The following is a 23,756-nucleotide window of genomic DNA, read 5'->3' on the forward strand; positions in this document are numbered from 1 at the left end:
TTCCCAGTGCTGTGACCCTTTAATACTCATGTTGTGGTGACCCCAGTCAAAAAAATTATTTTTGCTATTACTACATAACTATGATTTTGCTACTGTTATGAATTATAATGTAAATACCTGGTATGTAGGCTATCTGATATGTGACCCCTGTGAAAGAGTCATTCGAGACCCCAAAGGGGTTGTGATCCACCGGTTGAAAAACCACAGCTATTAAGGCTTCTGCTTAAAGAATGTGAAAAACATGTATGTTGTTCATTTAAACCTAAACCAAAGGAGTATCTAGTTAACGCCTGAAACATCCTGCCAAGAACACACATTGCTGTACACTAGACAATCAAGTAAGCTGGGGATGGTAGGGCTCTGCCTGCTAATAGCTCCAGTCACAGCTGCTCTGGAGAGCTAGGTGGGAGGACTGTTGTAGCACGGAGTTGGGGACCATCCTGTACAGCAGAGTGAGGATGGTCTTAATAACTTTTAATGCAAGGACATGCCCCAGCACCTCAAGGACAGAAAACTGGACCTCCCTGGACCACAGATCTTGGTATTATTGTTTCTTCCATAGAGTTTATAATACATAAAAGAATTCTGCTAGAGCAGTGGCTCTCGACCTGGGAGTCGCAACCCCTTTGGGGTCAAATGACCCTTTCACAGGGGTTGCATATCAGATATCCTACATATTAGATATTTAAATTACAATTCATAGCAGCAGTAATTGTAGCAAAATTACAATTATGAAGTAGCAACAAAATAATGTTATGGTTGGGCAGGGGGGTCACCAACAACATGAGGTCTTAAAGGGGCTGCAGCATCAGGAAGGTTGAGAACCACTGAGCTCGATAGAGGCTAGCACTCATCAGGAACTGATGGAGAGGGGGAACCAAGACCACCTCCACCACTGGTGATCAGACTGAGCCAAAAGACTCAGACTACTGTGAGTGACAGAACACTTTCTGCTATGACCCTGAGGATTTTCCCCTTCTGTTTCCACTCTGACCATTTTTCTCTGGACAGTTTCTAAATTTGTGACAGCCTGTTTGGATGACAAAAATAATACCACCACCTGGACATGTAAGGGGTAGTTAGATGCCAAGGAGAGCCAATATACATGCTCCCAAAGGTTCCCAGGCTCTGCCTGCTAATTGCTCCTTTGGACTCAGACTCTCCTTCTCCAGTGCTGATGACACCTCCCTGCAGGCATTGAGTCCTTTACCTGTCCGGCCCAGAGTGACAGGAAGTGAGAAACTAACCAAGCAGACCACAGGGCGGATGCCCCACCCGCAGCCTCTTCTGGGAAAATCTGGGGATTTGCAGAAACTTTCTAATCATCCCAGAAGGTTTGCATTCACTCCTCAAAACCTCAAAAGTCAGAGGGGACTAATGGGTCTGGGAAACACTCAAGGCTTGGGGAATAGCAGAAGGACAGACAGGCTTTAATTATCCGAGTGGTGCCCAGCTCTCCCGGCAGAGGAAGATCTAGTGTCCTTGGGGGACTGGCTCAGTCATAACAGCAAGGTGATTCTTTAACAGTCACTCAAGACCCTGCTGGCAAGGCTACGCAGCTCGCCAGCATCAACCTCCCTAGCCTTTATTTTCTCACCTACTTCCTTCTACCTCATAAGGTTTTTGAGTAGGATAGAAAATGTAGCATTGTGAAAGTTCTTGGAAAAAAAAGTATGAAGTTCAGTACAAAATCTATTTATCACACTACACTATTAACAATAGCAATTTGCTTATCCATCACTTAATATACTAAAAACGTTAAGTGTTTTTTTTTCAGTTGACACATGGCAAAGTCCAGCCTGTCTGGTCACAATGATACACCAGATCTCAATTTCATGATCGTTAATATTTCACCATGAGTTAATCACTTCTGAGTTGGGCAAATTGGGTCTGTTCTATGCGTGTCACTTCCCTTTCTCCTAAGGGAATGTTGCATATCTTAATAATGGTGTCATTCATGTCTAGACTGGTGAAATAAACAAATCCCAGTTTGGAGGTGGGTGGAGAGCCTTGGGGACCATGTAACCCTTTTCTGGACTGTGCTCAATGGTCAACAAAAGATGCTTAGCAATGATGTGCTCACGCTGAGTTCTTAGTGCCCCCACTTACCGGTTGATGAGATTCCAGGAATCTTTTGTGCGGCAAGGAAAATGTCATCGATGGGGTCAACTAAGTGCTTGATGTTCATCTTCCTCGCGTTGTAGTAATTGCCATCGGCAGCCCTTCCCGCACGCTCTATGGCCACCAGATGGTCAAATCTGCCCGGAAGCGATGGCAGTTAAGTCTTCATAGGGAAAACAGCAGCTTCCCTGGCTCTAACCTGGTGTAGTCCTGACTGAGGACCTACTTTGTGCAAGAGCCATCGCAGGGTACCAATTCACTACATCTTTGGTGGGAAGACACAGCTCAGGCAGGACTGAAGGCCAGAAGCCTGAGGTGCTCCTGCCACCTCCACTCAGGTAAAGCTGGCTTCTTCACTACGTTGACGACATTGCAAAAAGAATTTCAGAACAAGTCAGAGAGAAGCCAAATTAGCAAGTCTATTGAGAGACAGGAGATAGTACACATTTCAGATTTAAGTATGGGTGATTTTTCTCCCTCTGCCACCTCTCCTCCCCTCCCTCCTACCACACACACAGACAAGAAAAGGACAGTGCACACCCTAGACATGGATGTAGGCTTCTCCAGAGGGAGAGAAGCGCTCAGGTGCTTTTAGTGGCAATATATGTGATATATATAGTTTTGTGGCCAAGTTATATAGCTCGAAGGGTACAATTTACAATAAAGCTTAGAGATTAAGCAAACTTTAAAAGTAAAGGATGTGATCTGGTTCACTTATTTTTAAGATACTCCTTTTGTAAATGGTAAGATAGTTTTATAAGGCACACTGCTTGTATGAATGGGGGATGGTAGATTGCTAATATAAAGTCAAGTTTACAAACATCCTGGCCCTGAGTAAGAACAGCCTTCTGGCTGGTTTTGGTTCTGTTGTTCTTCCTTGAGACTGGGTCTCTTATAGCCCAGGGTAGTCTCTAATGTGCTATGTAGCTAAGGATGACCCAAGCTAGCCTCTAACGTGCTATGTAGCTAAGGATGACTTTGCACTTTTATTACTTTCTAAACATGTATCACTATTATTATTGTGTATAGCTGAGTGTGTGTGTGTGCCACAGCAAATGATGAGGCTGGAGCCTGGAGTGGGTGCAAGGAACCAAATTTGGATCCTCTGCAAGAGCATCAGGTGCTCTCTCCAGCCCCACATGTGACTACTTGGGCTTTGTAGTTGTGTTCAGTTTGTCTCTGGGAGTCTCTGGAATGAGGGCTGCTTTCCTTTTTTGTGCCCCCTTAATTTTCTCTGTCTTTCTATCCTACCTCAATGACCTTCTCACAAACAGCCACTTGGGGCTTCTGCAATCCAATAGTGTCAGAAGCTGAAAGGTCAGGGTACCTGGGTGTCTGGGAGATATTAATATTCCACCCAGTGCCCTGTGTCCAGTAGAGTGGCCAGTCATTCACATCACAGATGTTAAATAATTAGGAATGAATTTGAAAGAGGAACAAATGAATGGAACATAACATGGATTCCTTAGGAGACAAAGGTAGAGAAATAAGGGCACAGGTGGCACGGTGGCCAAGTGGTTGTGGAGTCCTGTCATATAGGTCATGCTCTGCGTCTTCCTGTCGCTGGCCTTGAGCGAGTTGTTTGGGCTTCCAAACCACGCATTACCTTTCCACACCTCATTTTTCCATCTGCATCCATCACGTATCTGCAGGGATCACACATCTGCAGGGATTCTGCATCTGCAGGGATCACGCATCTGCAACCATTATGTATCTGCAGCCTATCACACATCTGCAGGGATCATGCATCTGCAGGGACCACACATCTGCAGGGATCACACATCTGCAGGGATCACACATCTGTAGGGTTCACATATCTGCAGCCATTATGTATCTGCAGCCCATCACACATCTGCAGGGATCATGCATCTGCAGAGATCAAACATCTGCAGCCCATCACACATCTGCAGGGATCATGAATCTGCAGGGATCATGCATCTGCAGAGATCACACATCTGCAGGGATCACACATCTGCGGGGATCACACATCTGCAGGGATCACGCAACTACAGGGATCACGCATCTGCAGGGATCATGCATCTGCAGGGATCACGCATCTGCAGGAATCACACATCTGCAGCCATTATGTATCTGCAGGGATCACATCTGCGGGGATCACACATCTGCAGGGATCATGCATCTGCAGGGATCACGCATCTGCAGCCATTATGTATCTGCAGGGATCACACATCTGCAGGGATCACACATCTGCAGGGATCACGCATCTGTAGGGATTACACATCTGCAGCCATCATGTATCTGCAGCCATCATGTATCTGCAGCCATCATGTATCTGCAGGGATCACACATCTGCGGGGATCATGCATCTGCAGGATTGTGCATCTTCAGGGATCATGCACCAGCAGGGATTGTGCATCTGCAGGGATCATGCATCTGCAGCCATTATGTATCTGCAGGGATCACACATCTGCAGCCATATGTATCTACAGGGATCACACATCTGCAGCCATATCTACAGGGATCATGCATCTGCAGCCATATCTGCAGGGATCACACCTCTGCAGGGTTCATGCATCTGCAGGGATCATGCATCTGCAGAGATCATGCATCTGCAGGGATCACACATCTGCAGGGATCACACATCTGCAGCCATTATGTATCTGCAGGGATCACACATCTGCAGGGATCACACATCTGCAGGGATCACATATCTGCAGTCATTATGTATCTGCAGGGATCACACATATGCAGGGATCACGCATCTGCAGGGATCACGCAGCTTCAGTGATCACGCATCTGCAGGGATCACACATCTGCAGCCATATGTATCTACAGGGATCACACATCTGCAGCCATATCTGCAGGGATCACGCATCTGCAGGGATCACACATCTGCGCCATTATGTATCTGCAGGGATCACACATCTGCAGGAATCACACATCTGCAGTCATTATGTATCTGCAGGGATCACACATCTGCAGCCATATGTATCTGCAGGGATCATGCATCTGCAGGGATCACGCATCTGCAGGGATCACACATCTGCAGGGATCACACATCTGCAGGGATCACACATCTGCAGCCATATGTTTCTGCAGGGATCACACGTCTGCAGGGATCACGCATCTGCAGGGATCACGCGTCTGCAGGGATCATGCATCTGCAGGGATCACGCGTCCGCAGGGATCACACATCTGCAGTCATTATGTATCTGCAGGGATCACACATCTGCAGGGATCACACATCTGCAGTCATTATGTATCTGCAGGGATCACACATCTGCAGGGATCACATCTGCAGTCATTGTGTATCTGCAGGGATCACACATCTGCAGGGATAGCACATCTGCGGGGATCACACATCTACAGGGATTACACATCTGCAGGGATCACATATCTGTAGCCATTATGTATCTGCAGGGATCACACACCTGCAGGGATCACACATCTGCAGGGATCATGCATCTGTAGGGATTACACATCTGCAGGGATCATGCCTCTGCAGGGATCACACATCTGCAGCCATCATGTATCTGCAGCCATCATGTATCTGCAGGGATCACACATCTGCAGGGATCATGCATCTGCAGGGATCGTGTATCTGCAGGGATCACACATCTGCAGCCATTATGTATCTGCAGCCTATCACACATCTGCAGGGATCATGCATCTGCAGCCATTATGTATCTGCAGGAATCACACATCTTCGGGGATCACACATCTGCAGGGATCATGCATCTGTAAGGATCATGCATCTGCAGGGATCACGCATCTGCAAGGATCACCCATCTGCAGCCATTATGTATCTGCAGGTGTCAGATTCCCTGGGACAGTGGTTCACAACCTTCCTAGTGCTGCGACCCTTTAACACAGTCCGTCATGTTGTGATGACCCCCCTAACCATAAAATTATTTACTGCTTCATAACTGTAATTTTGTTATGTTATGAATAATAATGTAAATATCAGATACAGAGGATATCTTACTATATATGACCCTCCCCAAAGGGGTCATGACCCACAGGTCAAAAACACTATCCTAGGTCTTGAGTTACAGGAAGTTCTGAGCTGCCAAGTGTAGGTGCTGTGAACTGAACCCAGGTCCTGTGCAAGAGTAGCAAATGCTCTGAACTGCAGAGCCATCTCTCTAGCCCTGTTAGCAGGAATGTTGTTTTGACACTCCAAAGTGAGAACATAAAACTAGCATTTTCGCATCTCTAGATGCACCCACGATGGAGTTCTTCAAAATCTCTCAACTTGATGATGAAATAGTTTAGCTATTCTTCAAAATGTTAAAAACAGACTTATATGATCCAGAAATTCAGCTTCAGTGTACATACTGGAAAGAGCTGAAAACACGAACCTAAAGATGTTTGTCTGACTTTGTTCTGAGCAGCACTACTTAGAACAGGCGACATTTGCAGTGAAAACAAAGCAAAGCAAAACAAAACAAAATACAAAAGCGCCAGAGTACACTGCACATAGAGCCCACATGAGTCCTGTACCATCGAGAGTCAGTATTGCTTTTAAATGTCTATCCCAGTTTTATGCCATATACTGGTTTACAATACACATTGTGTTATTGTAGGTTTTAAAAGTGTAGAAAGCACTGTATAAGTTATTACATATGAAACATATGACAAACAAGGGGTTCTCAAAATGTTTGACCACAACACACAGTAATAAACACACACACACACACACACACACACAGACTATAAACTAGGAAGGGGGAGAGGAAGGAGTGTTTCAGGAGAGAACTTTTCATTACTATACAAGCTGTACAAAGCTATTTCTGTTTTGTTTTCTGAAAGTTTTGGCTACCCCCAGTTGAAATGGTTTGACTACGCAAGATCTCACTGTTGAGCAATTGCTAACTTTGTTTCTTATTTTGTCAGGTACGGGTGCCATCTTTCCCTGCTGGCGTGAATCTATTTCCAGACTTGCTCTATGGGACTCTAAGCAGACCCTGATATCCCCAGCCTCGTGTCTTGTCTTTCATAGAATGAAGTATTAAAAAAATAACTTATCATCAAGGTTACAAGGATGTGGTCTTCCCCACCACCATGCACACCATCTGGGGTACCATATACATACCTAGGAGACACGGGGTCCCCATCTTTGCACAAAAATGCCTGAGCATCTTCCACGGATCTTCCTTGGTAAGTTAATATGGGTATTGGTGTCTTCAGAACTCCTTGAAAATAAAGACAATGGGTAACCACGTCAGTGCTGGGACTGTGGTGTGCTTTTGAAAGGTATCTTTGAACAGTACTATAACCATTTTTGAGTGGTTTCCTTCAGTACACTGTGACAGAATTCAGAGCATAGGTTTACCTACAGTTCTGACTACAGAGTTAGCAGTGGACAGAGAGTTGAACTGGATTAGTATAGACCTGGGGATATGCTGTGTGTTAGATGGTCTGTTCTGGCCCACAAGAGTTTTGTGTGCTATTTAGATGCCTGAGCTACTTGCCCGGCACTTGACATGCATGCTTTCATTTAAATTTCATAATCATGCTCCATTAAGTGATTGCTACTTTTCATTTTATAGAAGAAGGGAGCTGATCAGAGTCAGGTACAGTGTCTGTGTCAGTATCATAGCTCCAGTTCTGTCTTATTTTTTATTACTGTGATAAAACACCCTGACTGAAGGCAATTTAGGGGTAGAAAGGGTTAATTAACTTACAATGCTAGTCTGCAGTCCATCGCTGAAGGGAAGTTGAGGCAGGGCCTTGAGCAATGACATTACACCCACAGCAGAGAGAAATGAATGTCCCACACTGCCTGTTTGCTGCTAGCGTCTTCCTCTTTCATACTATCTAGGAGCCCCTACCCAGGGAATGGTTGTGCCCACAGTCCCACAAAGACATGTCCACAAGCTAACTTGATCTAAATAATCACCTGAGATTCCTTTGTCAGGTGACTGTAGGTTGTAGCAAGTTGACATTTTAAAACCGGACACTGAATTCCTACTCCAAGACCTTACTAATTTCCCTCTTCAGACTAACATTCCTTCAGAGAAGACCAGTAACAACTGAGACAGAGTCCCAGAGAGTTGGGTTAGTGTGGGCCAGGGAGTCATGGGAAGGGGGTAGCAGGCCCGAGCAAGACTGAGGTTGAGGCATGTCCAAACCCCAGAAATCTTACCCTGAGATCAGCAGGAGTTGGATTGCTCCCCCACTTCCCTGGGCCAGCATGTTCTGGCACATGTAGCCCTGTACCCCACATCCCTCCCCGCCCAATAGGTAGGTCACAAAGCCCTCTAGCCAGCCAACTTTGTCTCCTCTGATAACATCATGTCCAGCAGCACCTGGAATTCCTCTTTATGCAAATGAGGCATCCCCAGCACCCTGGCCTGGGCCAATAATGTAGACTTACCCTGAAAGTCCCTACCTATCCCCCCAAGGTTTAAGTAACCTTTCTTCTTCCCATTAAATGAGCTGTCTCACTGAAGCCATCCCGAGAGTCTGTTCTGTTATGCTCACAGCTGCCTGGGAGTCTCTTTTGATCCTGGTCTTTCTGTTTAACTTCTCTCAGGATCCCCTGGTTGCAATTGAGGCCACCAACGATAGGTTAGTGCTTGTGTGGTAGTGATTTACAAAGTGAAACTGATTGTTAAAAAAGAATGTTTTGTGATTAACAAATAACACACATTATTGTAGATTATGTGGAAAATAATACACATGTCACCCCCAAATGAAATTCATTTGTTTTTCATTCATCTGTCTCTCAGTAGTTTGGGGAAGAATCGTGGCTTATTCTCAGGCTCAGTCTTCAATCAAAAGGAGAGATGGCCAACAGGGCACCCTGGACAGTGTCCCTGGACTCAGGACTTAGAGGCATGTGACTGTGGATAAACCACATGACCATCTAGAGTACCTCCCCTGTGGAGTAATGGCCACCCAGTCACATTGCTGGGATGGCACCATGATGGTCTCCAGACCTGTCAATTCCCTGGCTGGGGTCTGGTGCAGGTGGGTGCTGAGTTAAACCACCCCTCATTTCCCTGGATGCACAATGTCAGATGCTAGTGAGGGGAGTGGGTAGCAGGGAGCCCAGCCAGGCAACACGAGCCACATATGTGAGAAAGGACACACAAACCCCTGTCAAGGTGGATCAGAGAGATGTGGCTCCCACCTCAGAGCTGCAAAGTTCTGCCCAAGAGAGCAGGGAAAGGATTCTGACTTTTTTTTCTCTAGATCGTTTCCTAAACCTCAGTAAAAAAGACTGAAATAGTGATCATGAACAAGTCCAGCGCTGCATTTGCTTAATCCAAATATAACCAAAGTTCTGCGCCTGACTGTGGCCATGGCAAACTTCCTTGATCCCAGCATCTGAGAGGCAGAGGCAGGCAGATCTATAGAGTGAGTTCCAGGCAGCCTGCCAGGGCTACCCAGAGAAATCCTGTTTCAAAAGAGAGAGAGAGAGAAAGAGAGAGAGAGAGAGAGAGAGAGAGAGAGAGAGAGAGAGAGAGAGAGAGGTGGGGGAGGGAGAGAGAAGAGATCTGCAGAATCCAATAAAGCAGTTGTACCCTTCTACCCTTCTCTCTGGATGATTCATGCTAAACAGCCACAGAGCAGAGTCAGGTGGCCCCTTCTGTTGGCCCTGGAGCAGAGCTTGACACACGGTCACGGTCACATCCCCCATGGTTTCTCTGGTCTCACTTGCTGATCCGTCTAGCATTCCTTGATGTCTCCCTTCTCCTTGTGAGGTAATCCAAGGCGAAATCCCAGCGTTGTCCCTCTTATCCCCGCAGTGGTCTCCTGAGAGCTCCCCGCCATAGAGGTCACATGTAACTGGTCTCAGCCTCTCTTCATAGAACAATCCACCTCTATTCTGAAACATTCTGGTTGCCCTGCAGGTGGTTTCCTGGGAGACAGAGCCTAGAAGCTGAGGGAAGGGGTGGGGAAAGTGAGGAGTGTGTGTGTGTGTGTGTGTGTGTTTTCAAGTATTCACTAAGATGTATGTCATGGGGTTCTAGTTGGGTTCACATAGCTTTGGACCTCCAGGGCACTGACTGGCAGGGGCAGGGGAGGGGGGACTGGTCATTGTGTGGACAACAGTGGTTGATTAGATAGATCACTTGGACTTTCTGGGACCTCAACATCTTCTTCTATAAAACGAAACTCTTGTTGCTTATAACAAAGTTGTTCGAAGCTTGGAGATGAAACACCCTGTTACAAGGATACGTCCTGGAGCTGGGTACGTGGCTGAAAGGTCGGCACATTGATTTCCTCCAGTCTCTGCCCACAAAGACCTGCTTGACCCCCACACCCCTGCTCACCTTGCTTAATGGCATCTCCAACAATCTTCATATGCAAGTTCACGGCTCTCTGGTCTACCACCATGGTGGTCTCCTTCCCCAGAGCCTGTAGGAAGGCGGCTAAGGCGATGGCTCCCGGTGGGCCATCTGTCTCTTCTGGGGGATCGTGATTGAAATGCGTCGGGAATCCGGTGGTGATTAGTATAGAGCGGGCATGAGACAGTGACAGGGCAGCCCTCAGCAACTCATCTTTTAGTAGTAGGTGTCCGATTCCACGGTTACCTAAAATCACAAAAATAAAGTTGCATATCTAGCTGATGGTGTTTAAGGTAGACACACTGATAGTTTGGGTTGGTTTGGGTCCAGAAGTCATGTGGAGGGATGTGGCAGTCTGGCCTGTACAATGTATTGTCTCTCTGCCTCCCACCTCCCTCTTAGCCACAAGACTGGCTCTGTCTCAAGGCACCCGAGGAAGTGATGGGTGCCCTGCTGAGCCTGGCCCTGTACTTTCCCGTGTCTCTCCAAGCACACCTACCCCCCTCTCTGTCTAAAATGTTGATTGGTAGCCACAGCAGGTGTGATGGCAGAACTGCTGGGACCCTAAGTGGCTGGGTAAAGAAGACTCCCTCCCTGTTGACCCAGAATGCTCTGAAGTCATGCTGTGTGCTGTTATGGGGAGGTGACACAGGCTTCTGTGGCATCTAAGCAAAGTATGTTGCTAGAATAGTTTAGCAAGGCCTAACTAATAATAATAATAATAGATAGATAGATAGATAGATAGATAGAAGAAATGGTACACATTTATTGGTGAGCCCTCACCACAAGCAAGACAGGGTCTGTGGTGCAATTTTCCCAGGAAAGGATGATCCTGGAAAACATAGCCGAAGATGAGACCCAGAAAGAATTGAGAGTGAGAGAGTTAACCCTCGAGGCAACCGGAACTCTGTCCTGAGACCCATGGAGGGCGTACCCTGGAATTGCCCTACCAGAGGACCAGAGGCTACCCACGTGTTCATTGGCTTCCGTCCCCTATGGGGAGAGGGTTGCCCATTGTGGTGTCAACCACACTGCACTTCTGAGCTGTGCCTCCTATAAGAGTCAGATAGTGACTGCCCTCTAGTGGAGGAGTTGAGCGAATAGCGAGCTAGCCATTGCCATTGCAGAGAACTCAGTCCCAAGAGACACAGATGGGGGGCAATAGCTAGTGTTTGCCCAGGCAGGCCGGCTGAGCAACACCACTTCCTGACTCTTGATCCTACCAGCATACCCCAGTCTACCGTCAGGTCTCCTCTACGCAAGCGCCATGCGGAGGCAGAGTGTGACGCAACGTCCGCTCTAGCCAAGCAGCCTTTAGAGCGGGCCAACGGGATGTAGAGAAGGTTGACTTGCAGTTGAGGTTCACAGAGAGCATGGCGAATGCTGCTGACTTTGGAACCCTCCTATGGAGCAACTGCTTCAGACTGAGAGTGATTCCAGCACAGGACCAGGCACGTGATAGCGGGGTGTGCTTGGTCCTATCTTTGGGTTCTTCTACATAGATAACAGGATAGCCTGGGTGGAGGAAGTCTGTGGGGACAGAGACTCCCACCTGCTGGCTGTTGGAGTAGGAACTGCAAGTGGGGCCTGCAAGATGACTTTTTTTCCTCTTACATGTTTTACAATTCTCCCATCTGGTATCTGGCTTCCCAAATAAAGTAGTCATGGGTATGTATAAAATTTAGTGAGAAGGGTGTTCACTGTGGGACTGCTTAAGGATTGCTTAAGTGATGGATTAGTCAAATGTTGGCACGCTCACACAACGGATTCTTTAAAAAGGATGTTGTGAGCTGAGTGACTTATTCCTGTGAATCTAACTCTCCTGGGGGGGGGAGGGGTCTGAGGCAGGAGGATTGCAGAGAGTTCAAGGCTAGCCCGGGGTACAAAGTGAGACCCTGTCACAAACAGTGTGTAGATGTCATGGAAATTATTTCATGATATGGAAAGTCACTACAGTTTATTTTTAAAAGTCTTAAAATAGTATGGTGGGGTTCCAGTACATATATTCCTGTATGCAAAGGTTTGAGATAAAAAAGGACTTCGAAGGTAAACACAAGCCTATTGATAATGTATTGATTGTAATGGATTTTTGTATTTTTTTTTAAAAGTGTGTGGATAGGTGTATATGTTTGTATGTGTTCTTGTGCATGTGTGTTTGTATAAATATGTACATGGAGACCAGAGATTGATGTCATGAGTCTTTGGGTTCCAATTAATTTAAACAAAAGGTTATTTTTGTTTTGGGTTTTTGTTTGTTTGGTTTGTGTTTTGGTTTTGGAAGCAGGGTCTCTCACTGATCATCTGGCCAGGCTTGGCTGACTGGGCAGTGAGCCTCAAAGATCCTGTTGTCTGCCTTTTTAGTGCTGGAGTCCCAGGCACACACTGCTGTCCCCTGCATGTTCCGTGTGTGCCGGGGACCGAGCCCAGCCCCTCCTCCTGCCGACCAGGTGGGCATTTATCTAACCAAGCCAACTCCTCAGGCTCCAGGATTCGGGTAATTTTTATCGCTTCTTCACTTCCACACATTTTTCTTTCTAGGGCTTAATTTCATTAATTATTAGATTCATGTTTGAGACTGGGTCAAGGCCCAGTCTTGAATTAATGATCCTCCTGCCTCAGCTTCCTAAATGCAGGGATCAGAGGCATGCATCACCACCCTGGCTACTTTCAAGTATTTTCTGATGTTCTTACAATGAACACGAAGCAGTGATGACAAGAAAGGAGAAGAATAACATTATTCTGTACAATAAAATTGAGTTCATGGTTCATAGAGTAATATTAAAGAGAGGGTGAGGGGGGAGAGTTTGGGCAACTGAAGGCTGTGTATATAGATGATGATTTTATTACCAGGGCAAAAAACATTACTATAAATCTTGCATCTTCCATGTCCTCCAGACACATCATATGCAAGTCAATGTCCTCTTAAAAATGACCGAGTGCCTCTATTAATAAGCTTGGTAAATAATGCCCAGCGCACCACGCACCGCCGTTAATCATATCTACTTATTCGAGTGGGAATCAAAACCATCTATTGTTCTTGAAGATTAAAGACGGTTTTTCCTAAACGGAATCAGCACATCAGACAGTCATCAATCTGCGTCCTCTGGGACTCACGCTTCAAGCCCCGCCCAGTCTGCAGGAAAGCCAATGGGAGGCAGGCGTGTGTCTGACCTCTGTTCAGCCTTACCAAGCAAGGCAGCTGTAAATCTGCTGTCTGCTCCTTCTTTGAAACTCAAAGCTAATTACAGAGCTAATAATTCATCCTTCCTCATGACGCTATGTTAAATAGCTTAGTAAAACTGTCTGGGAGGGAGAAACTATTATAGAAAAAAAATTAAATATCTACCCAGGAAAGTGAGGAAGTACTCTTTTTTAAAACTACATTTTTAAATGTGCCTGTGTGTGTGCTACATGCAGGCCACCAGAGATCAGAGGTCAGCTTGCAGGAGTTGTTTCTTTCCTACCACACGGGTTCTGAGGATCAAAATCAGGTCATCAGCTTGTTGGCAAGTGTCCTTATCCACTGAACCATCTCGATAGCTCTGGACACCTTTTGACTGCCCGGGCAGGAATATGACACACCATAAAAGACTCTATGTACACGTGCCATGAGCATCTCCTCAGAGGTGTTTCCGTGGTAGGCACACATGATGAGTTTACTGTGTTTATATGTCAATCAAACCTCAGTCTCCACAAAATGAATGAACAAAGGAGTTAACGAGCCGAGAAAAAGCCCTGTCTGGTAGATTATCCGGAAGTTTAGCGATTATCAGTGTCTACAGCCTCAGGGCACAGAAGCCCTGAGGAGTGAGGTGTGCTCCCTTGAGCCTTCTGTCTGACCTGCCTCGTAGGACTCTCAGAGGTCACTGGACTCCCACATGATCTGTTTCACAGCACTGTGAGACACTGCTTTAGAGGCAGCTCTGGTTGGTTCCTGGGAGTCTTCTCCCCAGGCTGGCTTTGCCTCTCTGTGCCCCCTGGGTCCACCCACTGATCCCAATATCTGTTTGGGAAAATTCGAATTATTGGGGCATTGGGAGATGCTATAACTCCCAGACATTGCCAGATATTTGAGGCACGTCTGCCCTTCAGTTTTGGGAACACATCTCATGAGAAGGTACAGAAGGGAGAGGCTATGAGCTAAGGAAGGCTAGAGAACTTTTTAACTGCCCGGGCAAGAAAATGACACACAATTTATATTACTGATTCTAATGTATACAGCTTGTATAAATCAACAGACTCAGCAGACAAGGGCTCAACATCTTCCCCAACCAGCTATTGGGAATTTTTACTTCCCAGGAATACCTACTGGGTATTATTAACTTTATATGCTTTGGTTTCTTTTACTAAATAAAGTTAACAAAAACTGTCTCATAGAGAAACCATAGAGAGCATTTACTAAGACGGGACATGCGTTTACTGATACCCAGCAGGGGGTAACGGTAGCATAACTAATGTTCTTGCTATTGAGCACGACCCTGGCAGGGAGATGTAACTGTCAGTAGTCTTGTTACCCCGATCAGAAAACTGAGGAAAAGCCACACAGCAATTGTCTCATGAGAATGGGTCACAGCACTAATTGTACCATACAGAGTAGTGGGTGACCTAGTGCACTCTGCTGGCTACCTGGGATTGAAAACTTATTCTCCCAAATGCATACCAACCCAGAAGGGAAACACTTTCAACCAGCTCACAGTAGACCTCCCAAGTATAATCTGCAAGCTCCCTGGAAGGTCCTCCCAGCCTTGTCTTATGCTTAGAAATCTGGTGGCTTACAAGCTGTATAGGGGCAGTTATTGCCCTGATGTGACATATACAGTATACAGTCAGGCTATATGCTGCTGTGACAAGGGACCTGGCCCCAACACTGGAATCCCAAGACAAAAAGTAATCATGTCTTCCCCCAAATCCTGATGCACAGTGTTAAAAACATGCATGCATATATACATATATATATATATATATATATATATGCATGTATATAAATGCACATTATATGTGTATATATACACACACAGTGTTAGAAACATGCATGCATATATATGCACATATAATGTATATATACATAGATATATGTATATCTATACATATATATATATAATTTCCCACAGGAATTGGCACAGCAGGGGAGGATTGAGATATTAATAAATATGCATGTAGCTTTGTTACTGTTATTTTATTGAGACAGTCTTATGAAGAAGCCCAGCCTGGCCTCAGACTTACTATGTAGCTGAGGATGACCTTGAACTCTCAATCCCCCTGTGTCCATATCCCAAGCACAGGTATTCCAGACATTAGTCAGTCATATTGACGACATTTGAAAAACAATGGTAGTTGACTATTTAGGACCACCCACCTTCCTGACTTTTTTCCCCACCCAAAGATTTGGTTTTTTATTTTATTTATTTATTAATTATATGTAAGTACACCGTAACTGTCTTTAGACACACCAGAAGAGGGCAACAGATCCCATTAAAGATGGTTGTGAGCCACCATGTGGTTGCTAAGATTTGAACTCAGGACCTTTAGAAGAGCAGTCAGTGCCCTTAACTGCTGAGCCATCTCTCCAGCCCCTGTGTATGAATGTTTTGCCTGCATGTATGGAAGTGTACCAAGTGCATGTTGTGCTCATGGATATCAGAACAGGATTTGGGACACCCTGGAATTGGAGTTATAGATGGATGTTAGCCACTATGTGAGTTACGTGGCGGGAATTGAACCATGGTCCTCTGCACAAGCAGCAAATAATCTTAACTGCTAAGATATCTCTCTAGCCTCTAACAATGCTCCCCACTGCTCCCAGTGCTGGAGACTGAACTCAAGCCCCCCTCCCCCTCCCCCCCACTTGAGCAGCAGTAACTCCACCCACTACCTCCCCAGCCTTGAATACCTTGTTTCTCACCTGGGTCTATGGCGATTGTGGTCTCTAGTTCTCTGACCTTTTGAGCAGCAGGGGCAGACACTATGCTGTAATGCAAAGGGTCTTTGGAAATGGCGAGGACTTCTGGAACCATCTCAGGAGTCAGACTACTGGTGTAAGACACTGGGTCCTTCCGGGTCATCACTGTGCAGCCTGGAGGGCTGGTGAAAGCCAGTGGAGCCTCTGAAACACACAGCAGAAGGGGCTGTGACGTCACCCTGCCAAGCCCAAGCCATCTTCACCCTGTCCACAGTGGAAAGAGAGATGGCCCTGGTACCAACCTTCTCAACAGAATTTGCCAGGCTGTCACCATGGTCAGAGTGAGCTGGCAAATGGCTAGACTGAGTTCTATTTAAACAATTGCCTCTATTTCTTAGGAAGGTGGAGGTGAATACAGTAAAAGGTGAGGTACAGACACAGCTGGAACATGAGCTCTGAGAGATCTGTCCATCACAGTTACAGATGTCAGAAAGCACGCTCTGAACTCTCAGGGCATGAAGCCACTTGCTTGACCTTGTAGCTGATGTTAGATGGGGCATGCTCTATGTATGGAATTTCTATTTTCTTAACCCCCGCTCCACTCCCCTGCTAGGCTACAGCCCTAAGCAGTACACTAGAATCGTCCTCAGAGGTGGCTGCAGCATGGAGGATGCAATCGATCTTCAGGTGTGACTTTACCCTTTCTACCCATGTCTGCCATGCTATAAAATCGTGGCCATGCCTTGTCTTGGTTGTATCAGCACTGAGCTGGGAAGGGCAGGCACATGTGCACCTCAGTAATGGTTTGCATTACAGAGACAGGCCCTGCATCTTCTCCTTGTCTTTGGGCCTAGCCTCCAGGTGCTTACTGCTTAGTAGATTGCACCTCTGTCTTCTGTCTTCCTTGATATGGCTTTGTATTTGAGTACTTCAGCCATGTTTTCCTCACCAGGGGGCACCGTGTTTCTTTACCTCAGAATTCCACACAAGGCCTTGCGAGTAACAGGTGGTAAATAAATGTCAACATGGGATAAGTAAATGCTATCCTGCATTTGGCAGAAATTGTGACATTTCTTGGGTTTAATAGCCAGAGTCAGCCACCATTCAAAAGGAGTATCTATTGATAGATGCATAAACTTTGTGGGTGACCCAGAAAGGGAACAGGTATTAACTGAGAAATGGTTTCCTTTTCTTTTTTTCAGTGTCTCAGATGGCACCTAAAAACTGATCTCTTGAAAGCCAGGTACACACAAGAGCAGCAGGTCCAGGGCGTGGCAGAAGGCTTTGTTCTCTCCAGCTGTAGGGATGTGATGGTTTGTATATGCTCAGCCCAGGGAGTGGCACTGTTAGGAGTTGTGGCCTTGTTGGAGTAGGTGTGTCACTGTGGCTTTAAGACCCTCGTCCTAGCTGCCTGGAAGCCAGTCTTCTCCTAGCAGCCTTCAGATGAAGATGTAGAACTCTCAGCTCCTCCTGCACCGTGCCTGACTGGATGCTGCCATGTTGGTGATAATGGACCGAACCTCTGAACCTGTAAGCTATCCCCCAATCAGATGGTGCTCTTATAAGAGTTGCCTTGGTCATGGTGTCTGTTCACAGCAGTAAAACCCTAAGACAAGGGAGCATGGAGCAGGGAATCCATTGCTAATAAAACTTGGATGTTTAAAAAAAAAGGTAGGGAGGGGCTGGAGAGATGGCTCAGTGGTTAAGAGCACTGATTGTTCTTCCGGAGGTCCTAAGTTCAATTCCCAGCAATCACATGGTGCTCACAACCGTCTAATGGGATCTGATGCCCTCTTCTGGTGTGTCTGAGGGCAGTGACCGTGTGCTCACATAAATAAATAAATCTTAAAAATGAGAAAAAAAAGCATAAATGTTGACGTGTGAGAATGGTTCATTCAGCAGTGACTGGTGGTGGCATTTCTTCTCAGGCCATCAGATTTAAGAGGGTTGGGGTGCGCTGGAGGATCTACTTTACAGCCACACCCCATGGGGATGGCAGGGAGCGGGGAGCCCGCTGTGCTGGGGATATGCCTGTGTATGAGTATGCTGCCTCCTTACCTGGCCCATGCCTAGGAATTTCCACAAGCTCCCCGGGGACATATCTTTGTGTTCCTAAGGTCTGAGCTCACACCTGCCATACAGCAGGTACTCAATGCATGGGCTTTTAAATAAATAGAATCCATGGACTGTGCAATCTAGGTCTTGCCACCATATCTGGAGGACATTCTGGAAGCTGAACTCTCCTGAATACAGTTAAAATAAAGCGGCACTCCACCTGACTCCTTTGCCTGGTTTTGGGAGATAGATTCTAATAGCATAGATGGTAGATATTTGCCCAGCTTTAGTGCTGATTAAGGATTATTATAATCATAAAAGCTGTGTGTCTTGTATCCTGGAACTTAATGATCAAAGGCAGGGTGGAGCTCCCAAGTGAGATTAAATAATTTCTACAACAAATTGTTGATTGAAAATATTCAAAAGAAGCTGGGCAGTAATGGCGCACGCCTTTAATCGCAGCACTTGGGAGGCAGAGGCAGGCGGATTTCTGAGTTCGAGGCCAGCCTGGTCTACAGAGTGAGTTCCAGGACAGCCAGGGCTACACAGAGAAACCCTGTCTCGAAAAACCAAAACAAAAACCAAAACTAAAAACAAACAAACAAACAAACAAAAAAGAAATCAAAAGGAAAAACTTTGTGCCTCTGGTGAAGACAAACAGGTTTTTTTTTCCCTTGACATTCGCCTATAATTGGCACAGAGAGATGGCTCCACAGTTAAGAGTATTCGCTGCTCTTGCAGGGGACTTGGGTTTGGTTCCTAGCACCCACGTGGCAGCTCACAACTGCCTGCTACTTCAGTTTCAGGAGATCTGATGCCCTCTGCTGGCCTCTGTTGGCATCAGGCACACATACACTGCACATATGTAGTGCAGGCAAAACATTCATATGTATAAAATAAATACATCTTTAAAAATGGAGTATAAGAAGTATTCACAGGCCGCACTTACATTGCATTAGCATTGCACACATTCCGGGAATGGGTTCTCCTGTGCAGGGGTGAGTGCGTATAGGTGCTACACTCATCTTCTGGGAGAAGCTACGTTTTGGTATTGGGGGGTCCTGGGATTGGACCTCAGCAGATACTGAGAGACTACATTGTCGTGAAACTCAGCTGTGTTTCTAGGCTTTGTCCTTTGCCTTGAAGGCTCTGCCAATTTCCAAAGTGTCTCAGAAAGTCAAGCTGAAGGTTGGTTCCTCCATTAGATCAAGCTGTGAGGCTTCCGTGGATCGAAAAGTATTTAGTCAAAGGGATCTGGAGCTAAAGACTAGAGCTTTGGTTCAGACCCTCGGCAGGGGTTAACCTGAGCATGTGGGAGAGACACTGTAGACTCTTAGCCTGTGTTTATGTTTGTTTCCCAGTGCTGGGGCTCAGGCACCGGCCTTTGAGCATTCTGGGAAAGGGCTCTACCACTGAGCTACAGCCCCAACTCTAGGCCTGGGTTTTCCGGGTTTAAGTCATTGATCTGTAAACCTGTGCTTTTAAGAACTCCAGACCCACTGGGCTACTGAGGCTGCTCTGCCTTTGTTACCAACATACTACAGCTGATGACTGCTTCCAGACTGGTCAGCTGAGAAGGCCAGAACACTGGAACATCGTCGGGCCGGCACTCCACATAACTCCCATAGTCAGGTTTGGAAAGGGCCTCGATTCCCAGAAGATCTGCAGATGGGTAAACAAAACACCCAAAATCAAACCCAGGATTCCTCTGGTTGGTACCATCCACACGGGGGCACTGAGGACTCTACGGATCTTTCTCCCCGCAAATGCTAGTTGTAGAATTTATCTTCAATAGAAAAGCAGAAAGAAGAGGAAGGACAGGAGGAAGAGGAGGAGGTAATGATGGCTAGGAGTCGAAGTTTTAACAGATCAGGATGTTCTGTAACCTAGGGCCCACGTTGACTGATACCATCAGGCCCGGCATCTCCAGCTGTATGATGTGGTTTCCGGAGGGAGTCTACAGTGTGCTTAGCTCAGTACTAGCCTCGTAGCACACGGATTCCGTACAGAGCCAGCATTATGAACACGTTCCTCTCAATGCAGACTGATCGAGTTACATAGCTGTAGCCTCTGCTATGATTTCCAGCAGTCCCAGCTCTGGCCAGCAGTCATTCACCTGCTGCCGACAGCGTGGACAAGAATGACAAAGATGGATGTGTTGGGCCTAGTTTATCCCCACTGATAAGACAAGTCGGTAGATATCCTCTGGGTGACCTGAGACTGTTTTAAGTGAGGAAGGCCTATAGTGCTGATAGTATTTTCATAGAAGGTCGGGTCTTTGATAATTCTGTTGACTACAAAGCTAGGAGAGATCAAGTACACAGACCCTGGCTCTCACTCTGGGCCAACCCCAAGCTCGCTCTCCTCAGGCCCTCTGCGAGCTCCGAGAGACCTGGGAAATATTCAGACTTTTGACCGCAACCTTGGTTGGATCTGGTCTTTCACTCACAGGCTAAGTAATAGCCTGAGACATTCAGTCCAAATGAAAGTTTGAGTTTTATTTATTAATATTATGGTATATGTGTGTGACACACACACACACACACATACACACGGGGAGAGAGAGAGAGAGAGAGAGAGAGAGAGAGAGAGAGAGAGAGAGAGAGAGAGAGAGAGAGAAATGTGTACACGGTGGTTGTGGACAACACCTGAAACAGAGAGTCCCACTGTGACTCTCCAATCCTCAAATCCAGGAATCACGTGATACTCATAGGAGTTTTCTGTGTATATCACAAATCAACAAGAAGAGGCTGGCCTTAAACCTGAGGGTTCCCCGGTACAGGACTTCTGGCCTTTGCCCCAGTCCCCCACCCCTGAGACTCCCCTAAGAAAAGCACAAACTCTTGTTTACTTCTCAGGCCCATGTTGGGTGGACGCTGACCTGGGTCACCGATGTGGATGGGTTGTCCTTGCTGTCCAACTCCCATGGAGTGAGTGGCCCGCAACAGCTTTTCCAGCTTGTCCTTGGGAACGGGTCTCATTGTGACCACCAGAGGGCAGCAGAGGCCAGCAATGGTGGCACAGGGCACTGTGGTCTGATAGGGAAAATGTAGGGGGAAAATACAGGAATCAACTCAGATTCAAGCCTCAACACTTCCAGTCCAAGAAGCAGCACAAAGCAAGAGATCCCGGGAGCTGTGACAGCCAGTTGACAGTGAGTGGCTCAAAACTGGGGTGGAAGAGATGGAGGTCCTATTTATTTTTTTCTTTTCTAATCTGCCAACATCGCTTTGGCAGTCTGACACATCTTCTAAGCTGGACAAGAGTAATGTCTTAACCACATACAAGAAAATTCAGGATGGCGTGTTGGGAGCCTTAGGAGATGGGGAGTTTGAACCTTGGCCTCGGGTTTTTTAGTTTGTTTTGCTGTTGTTTTTGTTTGGTTTTGTTTTTCGAGACAGGGTTTCTCTGAATAGCTCTGGCTGTCTCTGAATAGTTCCTGAATGGAACTCACTCTGAAGACCAGGCTGGCTTTGAGCTCAGAAATCTGCCTGCCTGTGCCTCCCAAGTGCTGGGATTAAAGGCGTGCGCCACCACTGCCTTGATACTACAAGGAAGTTTTAAGGTGATCCTGGTGACACAGTGAGAGAGGCCTTAAAACAAACTCATAGGTGGGGCAGCAAAGAGACGAGGGGAAGGGAAGGGAAGAGAATTAAACTCTCCAAAGGAAACCAATACTATTCCAAATGTCCAGACGTAATTACCAGAGCCCCAGAAACAGAAACTTTCCCATTAACAGCCAGGAGGGCAGAACAGCAATCTGCCTCTGGAGCATCAGTATAGAGGGTGTTTTTGAGTCTTGAGAACTGTACCGTGTTAAGTCATTTGTGAGATACTTTATCATCCTCAGCACTCCAGGATGTATTGATCCAACAGCCCTTTGTCGCCAACATTCAGAACCAAAGGAGATGCTAACTTTCAGCTGAGGTTTATAAAACACACACACATACACACTCACACACACAAACACACTCACACACAAATCACACACACTCACTCACAAAACACACACTCACACACAAAACACTCACACTCACAAAACACACACAAAACACACACACACACAAAACACACACATGTACTCACAAAACACACACACACAAAACACACACACTCACAAAACACACACACACAACACACACACACACTCACACACACTCACACACAAAACACACACACACACAAACACGCACATACACATACACAAACACAAAAACACACAAACACAAACACACACACAAACATGCACACACACAAACACAAACACACACACAAACATGCACACACACAGGTACACACAAACACACACTCATACACACACACAAACACACACACCACACACCGACAATTTTCCCACCCAGTCTCATGGGCCTCCGAATGTTCTCCATGGACTTCAAGAAGCCTTCGAAATTGTGACAGAATCAGGCGAAAGCAAGCAGACAACCCCAGGAGCAGCCGCCGCCTGTTCCACTTCTAAGCCCCACAGGGCATGAGCTTGGCCCTGGATGCCCCAGTCTTCCCTTCGAAGACTCCTCTGCACAGGGCGACCTGGGTGACTTTCACGGGTGGAACACGTCTTCCCCCCCTGCAGCCGGGCTTACGACAGACAGCTTTAGAATACAGCCAGGATCCTGAGCCACGGGGACAACCTTGGCCGCTACTTAACTGGCTTGCCATTACCACCCTGGCAGCTGTAAGATGAGGCTCTGCTGTGCTGCCAGCCCCGTGTCTGTGTGACACCACCTGGGACAGAGCAAAGGCACACACAGGCCTCTCACAAAGCCGGGCAGGGCTCCCGGGGACTGAGACGCCTCTGTTAGGATGGGCCATCTATCCGGGCCATCAGTTGAATTCAAAGTGGCTGAATTCTCAGGGCCTAGGGGCAGCGGGATGGGTTGTTACAGACAAAGCTGTGAGGTAGCCACGGGGAGAGGGGCAGTGACTGTCGTGGATAATAACGGGCAGGCTTTGGTGAACATTATGGATCCCTGTGCCTCTGTGCAAAGCTTTCTTCAGTCACTACACCAGCCAAGAGTGTGGTTCTGGGCAGGTCCCTATCTCACACTCTCCAGGTCTTATTTTCTTCATTTCAAATGAGGAACTGTGCCTGAGGCTATCCCAGCTTAAACAACAGTGGGCCCCAGCCAGTGGCCAAGGCTCTGGGCTCTGTCCTCACGCTTCCCAATCACATCAATCCAGTCTCTCATTCCTTGAAGGGTAGTGCAGATCAGGGACAATCTTATTTCTGACCTGATGCAATGCAGGCCTCTCTGACAGGAGCCAGGGGGGACACTGTGACCAACCGCGCTCAAGATGAAAAAGTCCAGCCACTGCGAACAGGGAAGCCCGGAAGCTGGCCTCTTACACAGGGAGGCCTGGAGGCTGCTGATCCTATGGAGTGAGTGCTTAGGCTCGACCAT

General features: G+C 46.8%; 1 protein-coding gene across 3 annotated transcripts in view; it reads right to left on the reverse strand.

Annotated features, from left to right (window-relative positions):
• Dglucy (D-glutamate cyclase) overlaps nucleotides 1–23,756 on the reverse strand; it is an 83,618-nt gene that overhangs the window by 15,929 nt on the left and 43,933 nt on the right. For all 3 annotated transcript variants that reach the window (XM_052185248.1, XM_052185246.1, XM_052185247.1), the window contains exons 5-10: nucleotides 21,218–21,371; nucleotides 19,876–19,998; nucleotides 16,285–16,485; nucleotides 10,368–10,628; nucleotides 7,178–7,277; nucleotides 2,110–2,258 (exon numbers count right to left, since the gene is read on the reverse strand). In XM_052185248.1, the coding sequence (XP_052041208.1) occupies nucleotides 2,110–2,258; nucleotides 7,178–7,277; nucleotides 10,368–10,628; nucleotides 16,285–16,485; nucleotides 19,876–19,998; nucleotides 21,218–21,371 (988 nt within the window). The remainder of the gene's footprint in view (nucleotides 1–2,109; nucleotides 2,259–7,177; nucleotides 7,278–10,367; nucleotides 10,629–16,284; nucleotides 16,486–19,875; nucleotides 19,999–21,217; nucleotides 21,372–23,756) is intronic.

This window comes from Apodemus sylvaticus, chromosome 6 (genome assembly GCF_947179515.1).
Source record: "Apodemus sylvaticus chromosome 6, mApoSyl1.1, whole genome shotgun sequence".
NCBI classification, from domain to species: Eukaryota; Metazoa; Chordata; class Mammalia; order Rodentia; family Muridae; genus Apodemus; species Apodemus sylvaticus.